The sequence below is a fragment of the Haliotis rubra genome, unplaced genomic scaffold (genome assembly GCF_003918875.1).
Source record: "Haliotis rubra isolate DU_JTF1 unplaced genomic scaffold, ASM391887v1 Scf213, whole genome shotgun sequence".
Lineage (NCBI taxonomy): Eukaryota > Metazoa > Mollusca > Gastropoda > Lepetellida > Haliotidae > Haliotis > Haliotis rubra.
The window spans coordinates 921,920-944,438 of record NW_025766148.1 but is presented as its reverse complement, the minus strand read 5'-3'; the positions used below and the strand labels follow the sequence as shown (position 1 = coordinate 944,438).

The 22,519-nt window shown below is 43.5% G+C and overlaps 1 protein-coding gene across 2 annotated transcripts in view; it reads left to right on the top strand.

The window, feature by feature from the left end:
* The window catches only part of LOC124276798 (serine/arginine repetitive matrix protein 2-like), a 34,931-nt gene that overhangs the window by 5,485 nt on the left and 6,927 nt on the right, over window positions 1–22,519 (top strand). For both annotated transcript variants that reach the window (XM_046712451.1, XM_046712452.1), the window contains exons 3-10: window positions 2,617–2,834; window positions 4,974–5,164; window positions 6,298–6,509; window positions 9,087–13,079; window positions 13,293–13,443; window positions 13,564–14,119; window positions 14,808–14,957; window positions 21,751–21,816. In XM_046712451.1, the coding sequence (XP_046568407.1) occupies window positions 2,617–2,834; window positions 4,974–5,164; window positions 6,298–6,509; window positions 9,087–13,079; window positions 13,293–13,443; window positions 13,564–14,119; window positions 14,808–14,948 (5,462 nt within the window). In that variant the 3' untranslated portion in view covers window positions 14,949–14,957; window positions 21,751–21,816. The remainder of the gene's footprint in view (window positions 1–2,616; window positions 2,835–4,973; window positions 5,165–6,297; window positions 6,510–9,086; window positions 13,080–13,292; window positions 13,444–13,563; window positions 14,120–14,807; window positions 14,958–21,750; window positions 21,817–22,519) is intronic.

The following is a 22,519-nucleotide window of genomic DNA, read 5'->3' as shown; positions in this document are numbered from 1 at the left end:
TTTCCTACAGATTTAGTCAGAGTATTGGGTGGGTTTTTCTTGCAATCTAGATGAGAAGCCGGCTTTGCCGCTTCTTCTATCAGAGGTTACTCCACGGCTATTTCTGCTTTTCACACACCTGCCGATGGTGTACTTTAGGGGCACAACCCCCATTGTACAGCGTCAGAAACCGACCGTCTGTCCGGCGGATTAGTCCCCCGTGGGACTTGTCAATCATTCTTGATTGGATGTCCGGTCCTCTTTTTTTCGATTTGTCAGCTTTCTCTCCAGCTGTTAAGTTGGAAGGCAGCTTTCCTTGTGATGGTTTTGTCTGGCAGATTAGTCGGCCACATTCATGCACACAATGTCAGCGGATCCTGAGCTGACCGTCTTTCACAGCGATAGGGTCAGCATTAGGTTGCCAGACACTTGTAGCCCTAGGTTCACATAGTCCTTTCACGTAACGGAGCCATTCAATATCCGACTTTTACTCAGCCTTCTTTGTCCGGTACCTCTCTACAACGTGATGCACGTCTTAAATGTCCGTACGACTCGCAAGGCTTATATCACAAGAACAGCGTCTATCCGTAAGGATAAACAACTGTTCTGCTATGGTTACACAATACCATTTAGAAAGTGGTCAACTGTAACATATGTTCCACTGTTCTACTGTTATGGCAGTGGTACGGCTGGCATTTCGGCGAACAAGCAAACCAGGTGTCTTGTCTCTGCCATTGTTTAGGCTATATTCCCATGGGTTTAATTCCCCAGATGGGTTTTAAACTCATTCGGTTAGGGCAGTGACCACATGAAAAGCATATGCCGCAGCACTGCCCATTGTGGAGATCTGCTCAGCATGTTCATCTGTACCTATCAGCTGGACAAACACTCGTTTGGCCAGACTGTTCTCCACACAGTGGGCGGAGTTCAATCAATCTCTTTATTCTGGTGTATGTAGGCCATCAGCCCGTAGTACAATATTACTTCATACAGCCAACATACGAGTTGTATCTCTTGAGCCGTTTGAGCTCTCGATATTACATCATTCTGCACTTTCTGGTGTTAGGTCATGTCATTCCTCCTTTTATCGGTTATGGTATTTGGTGGTGATATTTAAGGATGTAACGATTCACTCTCATATTCGCTGAATCGAACCGTAGCCCTTCATGAATTTAATTCGTTATTCGTGGTCACCAGAACCGAATATTAACAAATATTTACGATTTTTTAAAGGGAGCATGTTTTACTTGAACCCTTATGTCCTTTCCAAAGTGAGATATGCAAGAATGGAACATGTACTAGCATTGCAGTAGTGCAAGTCATGTTAGTTTGCCAAGACTGCACATGGTACTGTCGACTATAACTATTACATACCAAATTTGAGTGTCATGAGATCACTGGTTATTGCTGTGACAAGTCAAAACTGTCAACATGGACGTTCCATAAAGTGCATTAATCACTAAACTACAATATTGTATTCGTGAATAATTATTCGTATTCGTTACCCAAAATTCATGATACGTGTCATATTCGCCACATAGTGTATTCGTTGCAGCCCTAGTGATATTTTCCCACGCTTCAAATTGGCTTTTACGGCGTTGTACTCGCTTCACTCGTAATTTCCACCCCGTGACTCCACCACGCTTCACTGGCTAGATGTATGTTACTGGGAATTGTTGTCGAGTCCCCATACTCTTCCAAATTGTTGGTGGGGAGGTGGGGGTTGATTGATACGCTTCTAAGCCAATCAGCGCATGAGCTTGACATTAATCTACTCCCTGCCCTAAAACCATGCCCCTGGCCTGATGGACATCGGCGGTCAGGTGACTAGGTAAGTGTGTTTTGCTATCTCCGATCAGTGGTAGATTCCATTGGAGAATGGGATTAGTTTTGTCAGACAGAATGCCACTCCCGATTCACTATCTGTGGGAGTCTGTCTTTTGCTTATATGTACCCCAAGGAGGACTTCTTCTGAAAAAGAATCAAACAAACCTATAGAGGTTTCTGATTCTTTGAAGAAAGTCCTATTTGGGGTACGGCCACCCGCCTCCCCACGTCCTGTCCGATCACGTTCAGCATGAAAAGTTAGGTACGAGGTAGACGGCGAGAGTTACCTGCTCTTGGCTGTAGGGGGCTCTGCGGGGCCCTGTAGGGGTGGTCTCACAAGACAAAAACGAGTTTTTTGTTTTGTAAATATATTTTTTATTAAAATATTGTTACAACTGTTGTAGGATTTTAAAATGGACATTTTAATGCTTATATGTACCCCCAGGAGGACTTTCTTCAAAGAATCAGAAACAGGTTTGTTCAATTTTACAACTGTTAAGAAATAGTGTTACCAATAGCTTGGCCCTTCATTAATGATGCCGAGTATATTTCTAGTCGTAGGGTTTCACAAAGTTGTGAACATTTGCAGCCCACTTCAATTTGTACTTTCCCCTTACATTCTGTCTTTCATTGTACCCCCATGAAGATCTTCGTTAGAACTGTTTTTTCAGCAACCCATCCTTGTTATATAAGGCTACCAACTAGATTGGTAGATTTCATAAAGCTGGAATATATATTTAGGTACCAACCATAAAGCTGGAATATTACCTAGTGAGACGTTTTAAAGCAAAATAATGTTTATTTACACAGCAGCCAACTCGTCAGTGGTCAAGGCGTCCCTGAGGGCAAACAACAAGGCGTTGGCCCAGTCACTGGAGAAGGTCCGTCAGGATCTTCGTGTATCTTACGAGGTGAACAACGATATGAAGAAGGAGTTCCAGGACCTCCAGCTGCGCCTCATGAACCTGGAACGTGTTGCTGGACTGAAGGACGACAGTCTGGAGAAGGAGGTTCAGCGAAGGATAGAGGTAACGTTGACAGGGAACTTTAGGATCAGCACTGTAACTCTATGACACCCACACAGCTTTGTCTTAAGAGGCTTTATTGAGGCATGTTATAGAACTCTCTGCTATCTGAAACACCAAATCCAAAGACCCAGTCTAAGTAAACTTAGGCTTAGTATTATTCGTTACACTGTTATTGAGTCTAACTGAGTCTAACAGTAACAAACCATAGTAGAAGCAATATTTTCTATGTTGCATGCTGGGAATGCCGAATTGTGGCAGGGTTTTACATGACGCGTGATTCCTGCGTATTAAACGCAACAATTTTGTAAACGACTCTCAAAATATTATCATACGAGTCAAGCTTGACGCAAGTTTTATGGGTGACCCTCACAACTCAGTTCAATCAAATCGATTTGATAAGCAAAAAATGATATTGTCAGATTGTTCCAGAGAACTCAGAGGACACAGTAATCCTGGCTGTTTGAATTGAACAATGCTGTAGTTTCATTTGGTGGTGTGACATACACAGTTACATACTGTGAATGATTAACACAAAGAAATATTAAACTTTTCATGACTCCCATTCTTAAAAGTCTGTGTGGGAATTCATTTGGTACTTTGTGTTAGTAATTCTTTATCTTGAATAATTGATGTACAGAAATTACCAATGTTTTGCGAATGCAAAATCGATGGAAGGGAGATAACTCTAAATTTGTTTTTCGTGTCATCTGCTAGGTTCCATGTCACCCGTGCTTCAAACAGTTTAAAATTAACATTGAAGTGTTTGGTAAGATAAGTAACATTAATAATAAGTATGTTGTTCACTGGTCACTTCGGGCTCAGGGAACATAAGCAAACATAGAGGGTACATCAACCAATGTGTCTCTTGTGACTAGTGAGCGACTGATAATGTCAAGCCAGAATAATCATGTCAGGGGGTTATTGACGCAGAAAAGTGTGTCCAGTCCGGACAAACTTAGATAAGTGTGTCCAGTCTGGACAAACGTACAAAATAGACGCAGAAGAAGATGTAAATGGCATCCCAAGAGATGTTCAATAATATTCAGTATATCAAATTTTTGAAAAGAAATATATGGTTCCTGTAATTAAAATAGTCAGTATATTACACCATTCCATTTCTTGAATATATCCTTTAAGACCCATGAAATTAGTGATTGGGGCTCCTCTGTATATGTGGCTTTGTAGGTCAAGATGAAATACTGTCATGTAATAAACTCTTGGATAATTTAGTGTGTAGGTTACAATGGTTACAGTGAGATGGATGGTGCTCATTGGGTGTCCTAGTTTACAAATCTCGTCATGCCGAAGACCCGGGTTCGAATCCCCACATGGGTACAATGTGTGAAGCCCATTTCTGGTGTCCCCTGCCGTGATGTTGCTGGAATATTGCTAAAAGCGGCGTAAAACCAAACTCAGTCAATCAGTCAGTCAGTTTACAAATCAAGTCCAGGCAGGGCTGAAGTCGAGATCTAATAATTAGGGGTGACTATTGAGGGGGAAACAACTTTTGCGATAGAGATAGTCTATTGCGACCAACTATTGCAATACTATTGCAATATTTTTCTTCTCCTTGAATTGTCTCATTTGAAGTCATTTCCCAAATGAATGTATAATTTGTATGGAATAAAAACAATCTGAAGTAGTTTCAGTCTCTTTTAATAACTGACAAGAAACTTGAAACCCAGACCAAGGAAACAGTTAAAACATACACTCAATGAAGCTGCAAGTCTCAAAGTGAACGAATCTGGTACTTAGTGTATTTTGCGCCACACATTTATCAACGGAAGTCAATTACTAAACTATCGATAGTCACACATACTATCGATGCATCGATATTATTTCGTTTTTACCATCGATTTATTGCGATCGGAGATTCAACAATAGCAATCCATCGATAGTCTGCATCGTTAGAGCCCTACTAATAATCAAAGAATTTATGTAAATATGTTTGGTATCTCTCTAATGTGTCAGTAGCTCTGCTGATGTAACACAAATTCCTGAAAAGGCATTAAAGTATTATTCTATTCTATTCTATTCTATTCTATTCTATTCTATTCTATTCTATTCTATTCTATTCTATTCTATTCTATTCTATTCTATTCTATTCTATTCTATTCTATTCTATTCCATGTGCTACAGGATAAGACTCAACAGCTCAAGTACATCCTGAGCAAGGTGAGTGTCCATCTGCTGGATGCTGGCAGCTGTCTGCAGGATGCTCTCGACAAGTGTATGGACCCCAGTCGCATGTCCCTGGCTTCCAGCGCTCGCAACTCCTCCCTCGGGGCGTCAGATGATGCCTACTCCCCCATCAACAGTGGCGCCACAAGGTCAGAACTCTGATAAACTGTGATTATGTGAATTATGTTCTCTAAATCAATCACTAGAGATGTAACAGTACAGCTGAACAGTATCATTTGTGGATACATGACCCATCATACACTGATTTATACACCTGTATCACGACATGCAGTATATTGCGTCACAAGTTGAAGTGGCATGAAAACATTTCAATTGTAGCAGGTTTAGAAAGATGGCATTCTCTTCCCACAGAGGTTACCCCTGTCATATCTTCCTAACGTAACCTCTGTTCTAATACGGCCCTTTCATGGTGTGAGCGTTCAAGACTCGTGATTGGAGGCAATCAGATTTAGTTGTGCAATCAGCGACGTTGTTTCAAAAGTGATCATTCGCAAGGCCTCAGTAATTTCCGTATGCTTCAAGAAAACTAAACTTCTTCCCCTGCGCGATGCGCAAACGTTTCTTCTAGACAGAACTCAGTCACGTTATGGCGGATCAGTGGCGTCTCCATCTCCCTCGTTGACAACGGACAAGCTAGCCATTAAACGTCTTGTGTGTAACATCAACACAAGTCCCCGGCAGATGGGGGATATTTGTGGCCCCACATTTGCTTGTGTTAGTCAAGTTGAATCTAAGTCGATGTAACACGTGTTCTGATTGGATAGAAAGAAGGGAGATAATTCGTGTTGCGATCTTTTGCCGCTAGGGGATTTTACGAGAACCGGGAAATATTAGAACAGAGGTTGCGTAGGAAGATATGACAAGTAACCTCTGTGGGAAGAGAATGGAAAGATGGATGAATCTGTTCAAAGCCAGCCACAGAACCAGCATTACACTCACTGAGCTGTCCAACCTATTTATTTATGTCATGTCCTTGTTTGATATCTGAAATTTAAAAAACTAATGATTCAGTGTTGTGACTGGGCTGCTCCCAAGTCAAGTAATAAGATAAACACGCTGTATCAGGCTACAAATAGTATTACAACCCTTTTTTCCAGATTTCCTGTTCTTGCAGTAAATATTATTTATGGACAATGCAAGTGAAACTTCATACATATAACATGATGTATGTATTTATCAATGTGCACCATTATGTATGTGTTACTTAAAGTCTGTGGCCATAGATACAAAATACAATCCATCCGTCAATATTTGGTTTCAGCTCAATCTACTATAACCCGAACACATTCTCCCGTGTGTCAGTGTCCCACCCCCAGCCGGTGCAGACCGTGGACCCCGCCCCAATGGAGACCGACGCCCTACAGCAGCAGGGTGTTGACACTGTCCGCCAGGTGCAGGAAATGACCATGATTCTGGAACAGTCTGTACTGGCTGAGGGGAACCTGCATGACGACTGTGAGGACCTCCCTGCAGGTGAGTCAGCTGCCGCATGGACGGTGTCAGACAGCGTCTCTGGTCAGTGATTCGCCCGTGAAGATCCGGGTTAGAATCGATCTTCAATAATCCATGCTTGTTGTAAGAGGCGACTAACGGGATCCGGTGGTCAGACTCGCTGACTTGGTTAACACATGTCATCGTTTCCCAATTGCGTAGATCAATGCTCAGGCTGTTGATCACTGGATTGTCTGGTCCAGACTCGATTATATACAGACTGCCGCCATATAGCTGGAATATTGCTGAGTGCGGCATAAAACTAAACTCACTCACTCACTCACTCACTGGTCATTGATTTGACTTCCATTTATGTCATGCCAAAAGGTACTTGAAGATGATACTTGTTAATGTGATGGTGCTGAGCATTACGAGTAAAACAAGGACTGGTCTCTGGGAGTCGGAGGTGGACTTCCATGTTAAGCTGTAGCATGTTATCTTTATGGGGTAGCGGTACAAAAGTGCCACGTGCTCACTGCTGTGTTAGTGAAGTGATCTTAAACAGGTAAAATCCCATTTATCCCACTGTAACATGGCTATATCTGTGTCGACTTCGCAATCTCTATCCCACATCGATTTTTTGGTCACAACTTAAAACTGGATTCCATATCCAGTCCCCGCATCACAATAGTTGTTTCCTATCTGGGATTTTCATTTAAAGATAGTGACTCTAAATACTCACTCGCTCGCTCACAAGATCCTTCTGGACAGAAACCAGTATGCATACTTTGGTGCAGGATGGGCTTGTTATGTATATTTCAGAAACATTTATGATTTAAAGTCAGTCAAAGTCATACACTATAAATCCCACTGCTTTCCTGAATGGTTGATGCATAGGTCACGAAACAATATGACAACACCTTATACTTGGCAATTATGTCAATTTATTGTTTAATAAATCAGTAAACATCATGCAAACCTTTAACTTTGACAGCTGGATTTCCCAAACACTATCAAGACGGCAAGAATAGTTCAGCTTCATTTGTCCTGGACCCATAAACTCACCCACAAACTATGTTACCATCCAAAATGTGATTTCCTGCCACACCCATGTTTAACTCTGGTACAGTGGCACATGTAAAATCACTTGCCCTGATACTTTTTTCCGCTATATTGGCCGATTATCTTGTTGACTTTTTACATAAACAACATAATTAACATTGGAAAGTCAACTGGACACCGGTACTGTGTGATATTCAAATTTCCTTGCCCGACAGAAAAAAACCACTGGACTAGGGTGTCTGGCAATGGGTTATTTCCACCCCTGACTGTGAGAGAGCGTACCTCTGATACACAGTTTGGTGGGATGCAAAGTTAGGTCTTGAATCATTTAAGTTGGTCAAATTTGTCACATTTTCCATTAATGCATCATGGCAAGTATTATTTCAATAATTTCAGTTGTGCCGCCAGGGCACATACAAAATATCTCATCTATGCTGTTTCAATATTCACTGTGCCATGCCATGCAAGTTAAGCACTGTTTCAATCCTTGGTGTATCACAGTGCACTTACATTTCAAGGTGTCATTTCATCTCTGTTGCCTCCTGTAGTGGGATACAGAAATATTGAATGATGGATAGATCTGCAGTGAGATCAATATTTAGACTGTTTGTGTCAAAATTGTATCACTCCATAGCAACATTTAGTTCAAATAAGGAAATCCCCATCCATAGTGAACCTTCAACACTGGTAGTGGTACCATAGTTATTACAGAAACTAGTCAGACAAGTTAATCCTTAATTGTGAGTTTGTGTTGGATGTACCAATGAACCCTCTCAAAGTAATCTTAGTGAGTACTCTCCTACTGACAGCAGTGTTTACGAATGGTGTTTCAAAGTAACAGGACATTGGGTCCTGTAAGTTTCAGATGTCTCTCTGACCCATTCAAAATTCACAGGACCCATAGAATAAAATTAAACACACATTTCAGATTTAACATTTCTCATAATTGGCATTGAAATTATTAACAAACATAAGATTTATAAATGGCAAATAAGTGTCACATGTCACATATAACAACTTCAATCAAAGTCATTGTGAAATATACAGTCAGACACTGGGGCCGGCGGGTTGTAGACTTCTATCGGACTGTTGGCGAATCTGCTGGATTTGTCAGAGGGTCAGACGCTATTCGTGAACACTGTGACAGTGCCTTTAAAATGTCAACACCTCTACTAGCAACATCTGTATGGGTTCATGCCTGTTGGTTTCTACTGTATTTTCGACATTGTAGCCATTCAGCAAATCCAATACAGATGACAATAACAAACTTGGTCACTAAACATTTGGGATAGAACATTGCAAGACATGATGGTTTACTGTTTACATTATATCTTCCATTCAGCTACGTGTTGTTTTATATTCAAAGATGAAGACTGGTTGGGACATCTCATAAACTAAGCCGGAAATGGCGATGAGATGTGCACAGTTTGAGTGTCAGTGAATGAATTAAAACTTATCCAGTATTCGCAATTATGTACACGAGGCAGTAAAGGCATCAAACATGTACTATGTACAAACTGTCAGGGTTATTCAATGCAATTTGTCTTTAATTTTCAGTTTCAGAAGGCCCCGTGTTAACGGAGACCGAATCCAAGGAAGCGGTTTCCTCCAGCATTTCAGATAAAGTCTCACCCAAATATGTCATTGAAGAATCCCAAAGAAGTGGCCGATCTAAAAGCAGGCAGAAGGCAGTGTCCAGTTCTAATGGAGACTTGATCAAGAGTCCAGAAGTGCTTAATGTGAACACTTCAGAGCTCAAGAGAGATCGCCGGGGGACATTTGTTGTTCCCCCTCCCAAGCCTCAGCCAGAAGCTGAACCTGAAGACAGGTGTAAGCAGGATCGTAGAGGAACATTCGTCGTGAAGAAACCTGTTCCAGAAAGCAAAGAAAAGCCAAAGAAGGATTCAAAGAGAGAGACATTTGTATTGAGCAGAAGCCCAGCTCTGCCAGATCAGTCAGTCAAACCAGTAATGGTGGAACAGGAAGATGTATTCAAAGTCCCTCTCCCTGTGTGTGATCCTGACGATGTCACCGTCTATCTCAACAGTGATATGGAGCTGACAGAGGTGATCAACGTTGAACAGATTGCTGTCGCCAAACAAGCGGACATGCCACCTCATGAAGATGAGAATCCTAAATCAGAGGTCAAGGAAAAGACAAAAACTGTTGATAAAAAACCAACACAGACAGTTGAGAAATCAAAGTCTAAGATTGCAAAGTCGACCTCTCTTACTTCTATATCAGCCAAAGAGAAGAAGGACATCAAATTGTCCAAGAGTGATTCTGATGTTAGCAAGGAATCTGAAGAATCCAGCAAACCTGCTGTTGTCTTGCAGCTACGGAAACCTGGCAAGATTGTTTTCACTGCATCACGGAGAGATTTTGATGGAAGCAGAAAAGCAATTCCATCCAAGTTGCCCTCAAGGCCTAGAACTAAAAGTAAAAAGGAAATTAAAGATATGAAGGACTCCATTGCCACCAATTTCCCTTCACCAAAGAATATCTTTGACTTCCATGACAAGACGCCTGTCCATCTTGCAGAGAAGAGTAGGGTCCAGCCCTCGGTGTATGACATCTCCATAAATGATTCAAATGTCCAGCCTTCAGTTGAGCAGCCCAACAAGAAAGAGAATCAGTTAAAGGGAGAAACTGCAAAGAAAGATGCCCAAAAATGTGATTCTGTAAGTGTCACTTACAGCATGCCTTTGAAAGGAAGCCCGGATGAGAAGAAGCTTGGAGCTAGAAGTCGATCTAGAAGCAGAGGGCCCACTTCCCGGTCAAAGAGTCGAAGTAGAAAACCGACTTCAGATACTGAAGTCGAAGGTGAATCTGACAAAGAAGAATCAGGATTAAAAGGTTCTAGATCCAAAGGTCGACGTGGGAGGTCACACAGTCGGGCCAGAAAAGAAGATGCAAATGAAGAAGAGATGGATGTCGATGATTCAGATGAGAAATGTAATGATAGAGGTCGGTCAAGGTCAAGAGGTTTGATGACAAGGTCAAGGTCACAAAGTAGGAAACGACAGCCTGCTGATGAGGATGTTGAAATGAATGATGAACATGAGGAGAAAACGCCAAACCAAAACCAAAATGAGAAAGATGGTTTGGGGGTGGAAAAGATTCAGAAAACTGGTAGGGGGAAAAGCCAGTCAGATTCTGATGATGTGACAGAGGGTGAAGATGCTCAGATGATGAACACTGAAGCTGGAGAGATTCTTGAAAAAACACATAGGAAACTAAAGAGCTCTAAACTTGCAAATAATGACACTGAATTAACGCAGTCTGTGTCTGAAATAGATTCATCTAAATTTGTATCCTCAAGAAATGGCAGGAGTAAGAAGCGCAAACCAGAAAATCAGACTGAAGATTCAGCAAAGCATAACGAAAATGAGCCTGACAAACCAAAATTGGGAGACAAGAGCAAAGAGTCCCTGGCAGTAGAGTCCCGAGATACAGATCCCGAATGTATACAACCTCTAGGCAGGGCTTCACGAACTGCCAAGACAAAAGCCAACAATATTAACAAAATTCAGGCTGCAGTCTGCAGTGATGATGAAGATCAGTCTGTTACAGATGGGAAGAAGGCTGTGGAAGCAGGTGATGATTTGCAGGATGATTGGACAGCAATGGATGATAGTCTTACCATGGTAGGTGACTTACAGCCCGTGTCTTCACGAGATTTCATTGCAAAACTCATCTCTATAAAACCTGTAGTTAAGACATCAAAGGAGGATATGGTTGACAGTGAAGAAATTCAACCAGTTAGGAAGTCCTCGAGAAGCTTGGTCAGAAGGCAGAGGATTCCTTCAGACTCTGATGATGAAGTGATTCCTCCAACACAGTCTAAGGTGGATGATGGCAAGAAGAGTCTGGTCTCTACAACAGATGAAGAAGCGGAAGATGATGATATTGGGAACAAGACGAAGGTAGTACCAGCAACAGACGATGAAGGCAATAGTGAAGAAGATGCATTTACGAAGAAAATAGCCAAGAGTGAAAAGAAAAAGGAGACCGTAAAAGCTGAGAACATGGGACAAGATAAAAGTCGGTCCAGAAAGCTGACAAAGGAAGATGCTGCTGCATCAGCTGATGAACGTCAGTTACCCCAGAAAGGAAAACCGGAAGTATCAAGAGGAAGACCAAAGGAAATAAAAAAGGTTGAAAGGCAATGCACTCAAAGTAAGAAGAAGGTTGATGTAAAGGAACTCCTCCAAGCATTCACAGAATTTGATGATCCTGACCACAGTTTGCGGTTAAATGCAACTTGTAGAAATGACAGTGTTGTAATAGCAGAATCTATCAAGAATTATTCTCCAACAACTGATCAGAGTGCTAAACACTTTGTGCCTTTGGATGAGATGGAAGATCCTGGTGACGAAGAGGAAGTTTATCATCTTCCTCTCAAGGACAGCCCAAATGAATGTGGAAAGGGCAAAGCGAGGGGTCAGTCAAGGTCAAAGGGTCGTAGTCGAAGCAAGAAGAGGACTGATTCGGAAGACTTTGAGTTAAAGTGTAGCAGTAAAGAAGGAAAGAGGGACAAAGTGGATGGATGTAAAAATATCGAAAGTGGAACATATTCGTTACCTTTAAAGGCAAGCCCCGAGGAAAATAAGAGAAAAGAGTCCAGATCTCGGAGTAAGTCAAGGTCAAGAGCTGAGAGAAGTTGCAGTCAACGCAAGAACTACATTGAAGTGGATTCTCAGGATGAAGATGAAGAGCAATCAGAAGTCTCCAGCAGCATTTCTAATTCCAAGAATGACGAAGGTAAAAATGTGGAAAATGGGGCATCACCATTGAAAGGAAGTACAGATGACACAAAAAGAAAAGACTCAAGATCTCCAAGTAGGTCGGAGTTAAGAATGGAGAAAGGTCAAAGTAGGAGCAGTAACCATAATGAAGCAGCTTGTGGTGATGAAGATGAAATACAATTCAAAGAAACAAGCATTCATTCTTGGGATGCTGAACCAACTGACAAGACAGAAAGTGAGACTTATTCAATACCTTTGAAAGGGAGTCCCGAAGTAACAAAAAAGAAAGACTCGAGATCTAGAAGCAAGTCAAGGTCCAGAGTAGGGAAAGGTCACAGTCAGCGCAAGAAACATACTGAAGCAGATTCTGGTGATGAAGTTGACATACAACTTCAAAAATCAAGCAGAAGTTCTGATTCTAAAGGTGACAAACAAAAGAAAAATGAAGAGGAAAATGGAACATACACATTACAAGTGAAAGGAAGTCCAGATGAACCAAAGGAAAAGAATTCAAGGTCAAGGTCAAGAGTTCGGAAAGGTCAACACAAGAAGTATGTTGAAGCCAGTTCTGATGATGAAGAGGAAGTACCGGATGAAGAGTCAAGTGGACATTCTGGAAAGGGAGAACAACTGAGTGGGAAGTCACAAAGTGAGATATGTAACAGGACAGAAAGTGAGACTTATTCGTTACCTTTGAAAGGGAGTCAAGGTGAACCAAAAAAGAAAGACTCAAGATCTCGAAGCAAGTCAAGGTCGCGAGTCGAGAGAGGTCGCAGTCAACGAAAGAAATACACTGAAGCAGATTCTGATGAAGATGACATACAGTTGGAAGAATCAAGTGCAAAAGCTGATCCACCCAGCAATAAGTCACAAAGTGAAACATATTCATTACCTTTGAAAGGAAGTCCAGAGGTACCAAAGAAAAAAGACTCGAGATCTCGGCAAGTCAAGGTCGAGTGAAGTCGAGAGAATCAAGCAAAGACTCAAGATCAACCTAAGAAATACACTGAAGCAGATTCTGATGAAGATGACATACAGTTGGAAGAATCAAGTGCAAAAGCTGATCCACCCAGCAATAAGTCACAAAGTGAAACATATTCATTACCTTTGAAAGGAAGTCCAGAGGTACCAAAGAAAAAAGACTCGAGATCCCGAAGCAAGTCAAGGTCGGGAGTCGAGAGAGGTCGCAGTCAACGTAAGAAATACACTGAAGCAGATTCTGATGAAGATGACATACAGTTGGAAGAATCGAGTGCAAAAGACTCAAGATCCCGAAGCAAGTCAAGGTCGCAAGTCGAGAGAGGTCGCAGTCAACGAAAGAAATACACTGAAGCAGATTCTGATGAAGATGACATACAGTTGGAAGAATCAAGTGCAAAAGCTGATCCACCCAGCAATAAGTCACAAAGTGAAACATATTCATTACCTTTGAAAGGAAGTCCAGAGGTACCAAAGAAAAAAGACTCGAGATCCCGGAGCAAGTCAAGGTCACGGGTTGAGAAAGGTCGCAGCCAAAGTAAAAAGCATGCTGTTTACGAGGAAGCAACACCTGATAGAAACAAAGGAAATGACTCGAAATCCCAATCAAGAAGGGAAAGTCTTCAGATCACAGTTGATGCCGAGCAGTCAACAGATAGTGGTAAGAGAAGTGTCAAGAAACTGCATAAAAGAAAATCAGATGAGGAGATCTCTCAGACCCCATCTGAGGAGAAAACAAATAAAGACAACAAGACAAATCCTTCATCAGAAATTAAAAGCGCCAAGTCTACGGGGAAGAAATCGGCCAAGAAGAAGTTGGAGGTGACAGCAGACAAACCTGCCCGCAGCAAGGAGAGTCAACAGGTTAGTGGACATGGGAATGACAGAATGATTCATTTGGCTGTCAGTGTTTTTGATCAAGAGGCAAATATTGTGTTTAGAAACTCATGGGTTATATTCAGTATTGAAAGCTTGGAAATTCTATCCAGAGTTTTCAAATGTTAAAATTTTGTGGCATCAAGTACTCCATAAAATCGGCTCATTTGGGAAATACAGACGTCATCAGTCATTTTCTGAATAACTCAATCTATCCTGAAGTCTTACAGATTTGTTCTTGTGATGTCCACTTGGGAAGCCTGTTATTTGCAATCGTTACTGTCACATATTTCTGTGATAAACTAAACTCAGCTTAGTAGCAGAATTTGGGAAAGTAAAAACTACATTTAGGTTTTCTGATAAGTATCGGTCACACTTGGTGTTTCCACTCAGATTTTGGGAATTTGAATCGCATTTTACCAAATTAGATTGCAGCACAAACTCGCCTTGGAATGTGAAAGGCGAAGGGTCTTAACCCTCATGTTGAGGAACATTTCCCAAAATACAAGGCCCACATTTTTGGTAGCAGGTGGCATTTCTGTCAGGATAACTTAATGTTTCTCCTGTCCAATTTCAGGAGCATTTTGAGAACATTTTGTATTAATTTGGTCATTGTGAATTTAAAAATAACCAAAACTTCCTTTAAATTATGTCTGAATGCCCCCATCGGTTCTAGGCTGAGCTGAAAGTGATGTTCAATGAGCTGAAGCGCAAGTTGTCCATGCTTCCCAACCCTACAGAGAGGATGTCGCTATATGATCTCGCTCGCAGGGACAGAGAAGGAGAACGGAGATCTGAAGAGGAAGAGAGAATCTGAGGAAATGGGGTAAGTCCTTCTCGATTTCAGCTAAGATATATTGAGATATCTAGCAAGGACTGGGTTTGTCTGTCCCCTTGTGGTAAGCATAGGGTCCTTAAGTTTCGCTACTTCTGGAACTAATCTGGTTCCCAGCTCCCTTTGTGCGCCAACTTGTGATATGTGAGACGGCATCCAGCTTAGTTCCACTACCAGATTTCCAGTGACAAGCATATATTCCAGTGAGTTCGCAGATGATGCAGCAACTGTCGGCAAACTGAACGACACTGATTCTGAAGAACTGTATAAAGAGGACATTAATCATTTTCCGACTTGGTGTGCAGAAAACCACTTACTCTTAAATGTCACAAAAACAAAGGAACTGATAATTGACTTTCGGAGTAAGCCCACAGAAATGCTTCCAGTGATAATCAACGGCGAATGTTGATAAGTATCTGTATAAGTATCTGGGAACCTTCATTGACTCTAAGCTGAACTGGAACTCTAACAATGAAGCCCTATACAAAAAGTGTTAACAACGTCTTCATCTCATGCGTAAACTGAGATCTTTTAATGTTAACCCATCTGTGATGTCATCTTTTTATGCAGCATTTATTCAGAGTATTTTAACATTTTCCTTCCACTGTTGGTACGGATCTCTCAGTTCATCTCAAATCTAAAATAGACAAATTTGTTAACACTGCAAGTAAAATCGCTGGAGTCAGATTTGAATGTTTATCATCAATATACAGAGGTACAGATAAGCTGCGTATCTGCTTAAATTACGCAAATATTTATGTGAAAACTCAATTCTAATTAAGCTAGTTGCGTACAAGTACGCTTGAAGTTTTGTAAATACTCAATACGTTTGACCTTACGTGCGTACACACAAAGATGTCAAATCTTAGCTTGCGTACCGGTGCATAGATAAAATAACTGAGGTAAATTGAGAGGTTCTATTTCAACACATGAACTTGGCAACATGCAGTCTTTCTTATCATTTCTCATATTACAGATCCAATATACATGCCATTTATACTTTGTTATATTTTAAAATTTAATGCAAATTAGCCAAATAACCAATTGAGTTTGAGTGAGGTGGGTACAATTTATTTGGTTACTCAAAGGACAATTAGGATACCCAATTGAGATTAACACAAGCGAGTACATAACTCAATGACCCGAAAAGTTATCTGTAGCTCTGAATATATGAGCGGCAAATCGTGAATCAAGCTGTCAAAATTATATCTGACCGTACTCACTACTTAAATTCGGAATACAACCTCCTCCCTTCAGGCCGTCGCTACAAAGTTCCAATTGTGAAAACTTAGAGAGCCCGTACATCGTTTATTCCAAGTACCATATCTCTCTTAAACAAATGGGAAGATACCTAAATCAATGAATTTATGTAAATATGTTTGGTATCTCTCTAATGTGTCAGTAGCTCTGCTGATGTAACACAAATTCCTGTAAAGGCATTAAAGTATAATTCTATTCTATTCTATTCTATTCTATTCTATTCAAGAACCAGTTCTGGTTCCAAATTGCGCTGCCGCCATATAGTTGGAAGATTGCTGAGTGGGGCGTAAAACTAAACTCACTCACTCACTCCCAAATTGCGCTATCGCCAAATATGACTAGATTGGACCAAGTGTACAACCATGCTTGACGATCACAACTGTTGATATTCGTAATAGTTGGCTAATTTGGGTATGGTAAGATCAGAAATTTGTTATTTCAGAATTTTTAGTTATAGCTGTCAACATGACACTTGTTAACCTCCCACTGCATCCCATGGCTGTGAAGCCCCCTGCATCCATCCCATGTGAACCTCTAACTATATCAGATGTCAACCTGCCGCTGCATCCCATGTTCACCTCCTACTGCATCCCATGTTCACCTCCCACTGCATCCTATCTTCACCTCAACAGCATCCCATGTTCACCTCCCACTGCATCCTATCTTCACCTCCTACAGCATCCTATCTTCACCTCAACAGCATCCCATGTTCACCTCCCACTGCATCCTATCTTCACCTCCTACTGCATCCCATGTTCACCTCCCACTGCATCCTATCTTACCTCCTACAGCATCCTATCTTCACCTCAACAGCATCCTATCTTCACCTCCCACTGCATCCTATCTTCACCTCAACAGCATCCCATGTTCACCTCCTACTGCATCCCATGTTCACCTCCCACTGCATCCTATCTTCACCTCAACAGCATCCTATCTTCACCTCAACAGCATCCCATGTTCACCTCCACTGCATCCCCTGTTCACCTCCCACTGCATCCTATGTTCACCTCCCATGGCAACTTATGTTCACCTCCCACTGCATCCCTACCCGTGAAGATCCGGGTTAGAATAGGTCTTCAGCAACCCATGCTTGTCATACGGTGACTATGCTTGTCGTAAGAGGTGACTAACGGGATCGGGTGGTCAGGCTCGCTGACTTGTTGACATCGTATCCAAAATGCGCAGTACAATGCTCATGCTGTTGATCACTGGATTGTCTGGTCTAGACTCAATTATTTACAGACCGCCGCCATATAGCTGGAATATTGCTCAGTGCGGCTTAAAACTAAACTCACTCACTCACTCCCAAATTGCGCTATCGCCAAATATGACTAGATTGGACCAAGTGTACAACCATGCTTGACGATCACAGCTGTTGATATTCGTAATAGTTGGCTAATTTGGGTATGGTAAGATCAGAAATTTGTTATTTCAGAATTTTTAGTTATAGCTGTCAACATGACACTTGTTAACCTCCCACTGCATCCCATGGTTGTGAAGCCCCCTGCATCCATCCCATGTGAACCTCTAACTATATCAGATGTCAACCTGCCGCTGCATCCCATGTTCACCTCCTACTGCATCCCATGTTCACCTCCCACTGCATCCTATCTTCACCTCCTACAGCATCCTATCTTCACCTCAACAGCATCCCATGTTCACCTCCACTGCATCTTCACCTCCCACTGCATCCCCTGTTCACCTCCCACTGCATCCTATGTTCACCTCCCATGGCAACTTATGTTCACCACCCACTGCATCCCTACCCGTGAAGATCCGGGTTAGAATAGGTCTTCAGCAACCAATGCTTGTCATACGGTGACTATGCTTGTCCTAAGAGGTGACTAACGGGATCGGGTGGTCAGGCTCGCTGACTTGTTGACATCGTATCCAAAATGCGCAGTACAATGCTCATGCTGTTGATCACTGGATTGTCTGGTCTAGACTCAATTATTTACAGACCGCCGCCATATAGCTGGAATATTGCTCAGTGCGGCTTAAAACTAAACTCACTCATTCACCCACTGCATCCCATGTTCATCTCCCACTGCATCCCATGTTCATCTCCCACTGCATCCCATGTTCATCTCCCACAGCATCCCATGTTCACCTCTCACTGCATCCCATGTTCACCTCTCACTGCATCCCCTGTTCACCTCCCACTGCATACCAAGTTCATCTCCCACTGCATCCCATGTTCACCTCTCACTCCATCCCCTGTTCACCTCTCACTCCATCCCATGTTCATCTCCCACTGCATCCCATGTTCACCTCTCACTCCATCCCCTGTTCACCTCTCACTCCATCCCATGTTCATCTCCCACTGCATCCCATGTTCACCTCTCACTCCATCCCCTGTTCACCTCTCACTCCATCCCATGTTCACCTCCCACTGCATCCCATGTTCATCTCCCACTGCATCCCATGTTCATCTCCCACTGCATCCCCTGTTCACCTCCCACTGCATCCCAAGTTCATCTCCTACTGCATCCAATGTTCACCTCTTACTGCATCTCAAGTTCACCTCTCACTGCATCCCATGTTCACCTCTCACTCCATCCCCTGTTCACCTCTCACTCCATCCCCTGTTCACCTCCCACTGCATCCCATGTTCATCTCCCTCTTACTGCATCCCATGTTCACCTCTCACCGCATCCCATGTTCACTTCTCACTCCATCCCCTGTTCACCTCACCCCATCCCATGTTCATCTCCCACTGCATCCCATGTTCATCTCCCACACGCATCCCCTGTTCACCTCCCCACTGCATCCCAAGTTCATCTCCCCCACTGCATCCCAAGTTCATCTCCCCACTGCATCCTTATGTCACCTCTCACTGCATCTCTGCTCACCTCTTCACTGCATCCCATGTTCACCTCTCTCACCCCATCCCCCCTGTTCACCTCTCACCGCATCCCATGTTCATCTCCCACTGCATCCCATGTTCATCTCCCCACCGCATCCCATGTTCACCTCTCACTCCATCCCATGTTCACCTCCCACTGCATCCCATGTTCACCTCTCACTCCATCCCCTGTTCACCTCTCACTGCCCATGTTCACCTCTCACTGCATCCCAAGTTCACCTCTCACTGCATCCCATGTTCACCTCTCACTCCATCCCCTGTTCACCTCTCACTCCATCCAATGTTCACCTCCAGCTGCATCCCATGTTCACCTCTCACTCCATCCCCTGTTCACCTCTCACTGCATCCCATGTTCACCTCTCACTGCATCCCAGTTCACCTCTCACTCCATCCACTGTTCACCTCTCACTGCATCCCATGTTCACCCCTAACTGCATCCCAAGTTCATCTCCCACTGCATCCCATGTTCACCTCTCACTCCATCCCCTGTACACCTCCCACTGCATCCCAAGTTCATCTCCCACTGCATCCCCTGTTCACCTCCCATTGCATCCCATGTTCATCTCCCCACCGCATCCGGTGTTCATCTCCCCACTGTATCCCAGTTCATCTCCCACTGCATCCCATGTTCACCTCTCACCGCATCCCCAAGTTCACCTCTCACTCCATCCCATGTTCACCTCTCACCCATCCCCTGTTCACCTCTCACTCCATCCCGCTCTCACCTCCCACTGCATCCCAAGTTCATCTCCCCACTGCATCCCAAGTTCATCTCCCACTGCATCCCATGTTCACCTCTCACTCCATCCCATGTTCACCTCCCACTGCATCCCATGTTCATCTCCCACTGCACTCCATGTTCATCTCCCACTGCATCCCCTGTTCACCTCCCACTGCATCCCACGTTCATCTCCCACTGCATCCCATGTTCACCTCTCACTCCATCCCCTGTTCAACTCCCACTACATCCCAAGTTCATCTCCCACTGCATCCCATGTTCACCTCTTACTGCATCTCAAGTTCACCTCTCACTGCATCCCATGTTCACTTCTCACTCCATCCCATGTTCACCTCTCACTCCATCCCCTGTTCACCTCTCACTCCATCCCGTTCACCTCCCACTGCATCCCAAGTTCATCTCCCACTGCATCCCAAGTTCATCTCCCACTGCATCCCATGTTCATCTCCCACTCCATCCCATGTTCACCTCTCACTCCATCCCATGTTCACCTCCCACTGCATCCCATGTTCATCTCCCACTGCATCCCATGTTCATCTCCCACTGCATCCCATGTTCACCTCAAACTCCATCCCATGTTCACCTCCCACTGCATCCCATGTTCATCTCCCACTGCATCCCATGTTCATCTCCCACTGCATCCCCTGTTCACCTCCCACTGCATCCCAAGTTCATCTCCCACTGCATCCCATGTTCACCTCTCACTCCATCCCCTGTTCACCTCTCACTCTCATCCCCTGTTCACCTCTCACTCCATCCCATGTTCATCTCCCACTGCATCCCAAGTTCACCTCTCACTCCATCCCCTGTTCACCTCTCACTCCATCCCAAGTTCATCTCCCACTGCATCCCATGTTCACCTCTCACTCCATCCCCTGTTCACCTCCCACTGCATCCCAAGTTCATCTCCCACTGCATCCCATGTTCACCTCTCACTCCATCCCATGTTCACCTCCCACTGCATCCCATGTTCATCTCCCACTGCATCCCCTGTTCACCTCCCACTGCATCCCAAGTTCACCTCTCACTGCATCCCAAGTTCACCTCTCACTCCATCCAATGTTCACCTCTCACTGCATCCCATGTTCACCCCTAACTGCATCCCAAGTTCATCTCCCACTGCATCCCATGTTCACCTCTCACTCCATCCCCTGTACACCTCCCACTGCATCCCAAGTTCATCTCCCACTGCATCCCCTGTTCACCTCCCACTGCATCCCATGTTCATCTCCCACTGCATCCGGTGTTCATCTCCCACTGCATCCCAAATTCATCTCCCACTGCATCCCATGTTCACCTCTCACTGCATCCCAAGTTCACCTCTCACTCCATCCCATGTTCACCTCTCACTCCATCCCCTGTTCACCTCTCACTCCATCCTGTTCACCTCTCACTGCATCCCAAGTTCATCTCCCACTGCATCCCAAGTTCATCTCCCACTGCATCCCATGTTCATCTCCCACTCCATCCCATGTTCATCTCCCACTGCATGCCATGTTCATCTCCCACTGCATCCCATGTTCATCTCCCACTGCATCCCATGTTCACCTCCCACTGCATCCCATGTTCACCTCTCACTCCATCCCATGTTCACCTCCCACTGCATCCCCTGTTCATCTCCCACTGCATCCCATGTTCATCTCCCACTGCATCCCATGTTCATCTCCCACTGCATCTTACATGAAGCCCATTGCAGCCATCCCATGTTCACCTCCGCTGCACCCCATGTTCAACGTTAACCCCCACTGCTCCATCCCATGTTCACCTCCACTGCACCCCATGTTCAATGTTAACCCCCACTGCTCCATCCAGTTTTACGTCCCCCCTACAACTCCTGATCACCTCCCACTGCAACTTGGATCTACTACCCACACATGTACCGGTACTTCACATTGCAAGTCAAGTTCACTTGTTTACAGGGAAGGAGGAGAGAAGAGGTCACGGAGAGGGGTTGCAGTCAGCTACAAGGAACCTTTAATGAACTCGTGAGTAAAACCTTTTCAACATGTGCAATATTTTCTCAAAATGAAATCTATTCAACACTAGCTCACTCATAACCTGAGAGAAAAAGTTGTCCTTCAGTAGTTGTGGCCTGAATTATTTCAGGCACATACATGATATACACACAACAAATTGTTTGGCTAGCCAGTACACTTGACAGTTTAATTGTCTCACTGCAGGGATTTTTATATGGCCTGCTTTGTGGTCAACATTGAGCCCTAAGTCTCCAACAAATGAGATTTCAAATTCTCAATTCGCATTTAAAATTTCCCAATTCCTCAGAATTTACCAGAAAGGATAAAACAAATGATTGTTTTTCATAGAGATCGTCCTTGGGGTACATATATGCATTTTCTTCGGCTGAAAATGTCATGTGACAGTTGTATCAATGTTTCAATAGAAATATTGTACAATAAATAAAAAAATTTTTTTATGTATTATACGGCCTCCACCACGTGGAGTTACCTCCCTGCTACGCATGCGCAGCCAACCAGGTAAGCACCCAGGCCTGTATCATCATTCCTTCTGATGTGACGCATTGTGTCCACATGTGCTTGATTGAGCTGACCAACATAGATGCATACTACGATAATGTCTGAGACTTCAACTACTGTATGTATGGTCTTTATTCGTTCTTTAGAACGCTCTTTGGACTTTGCAGTTGGTTATTTCTCACTTATGTGACTA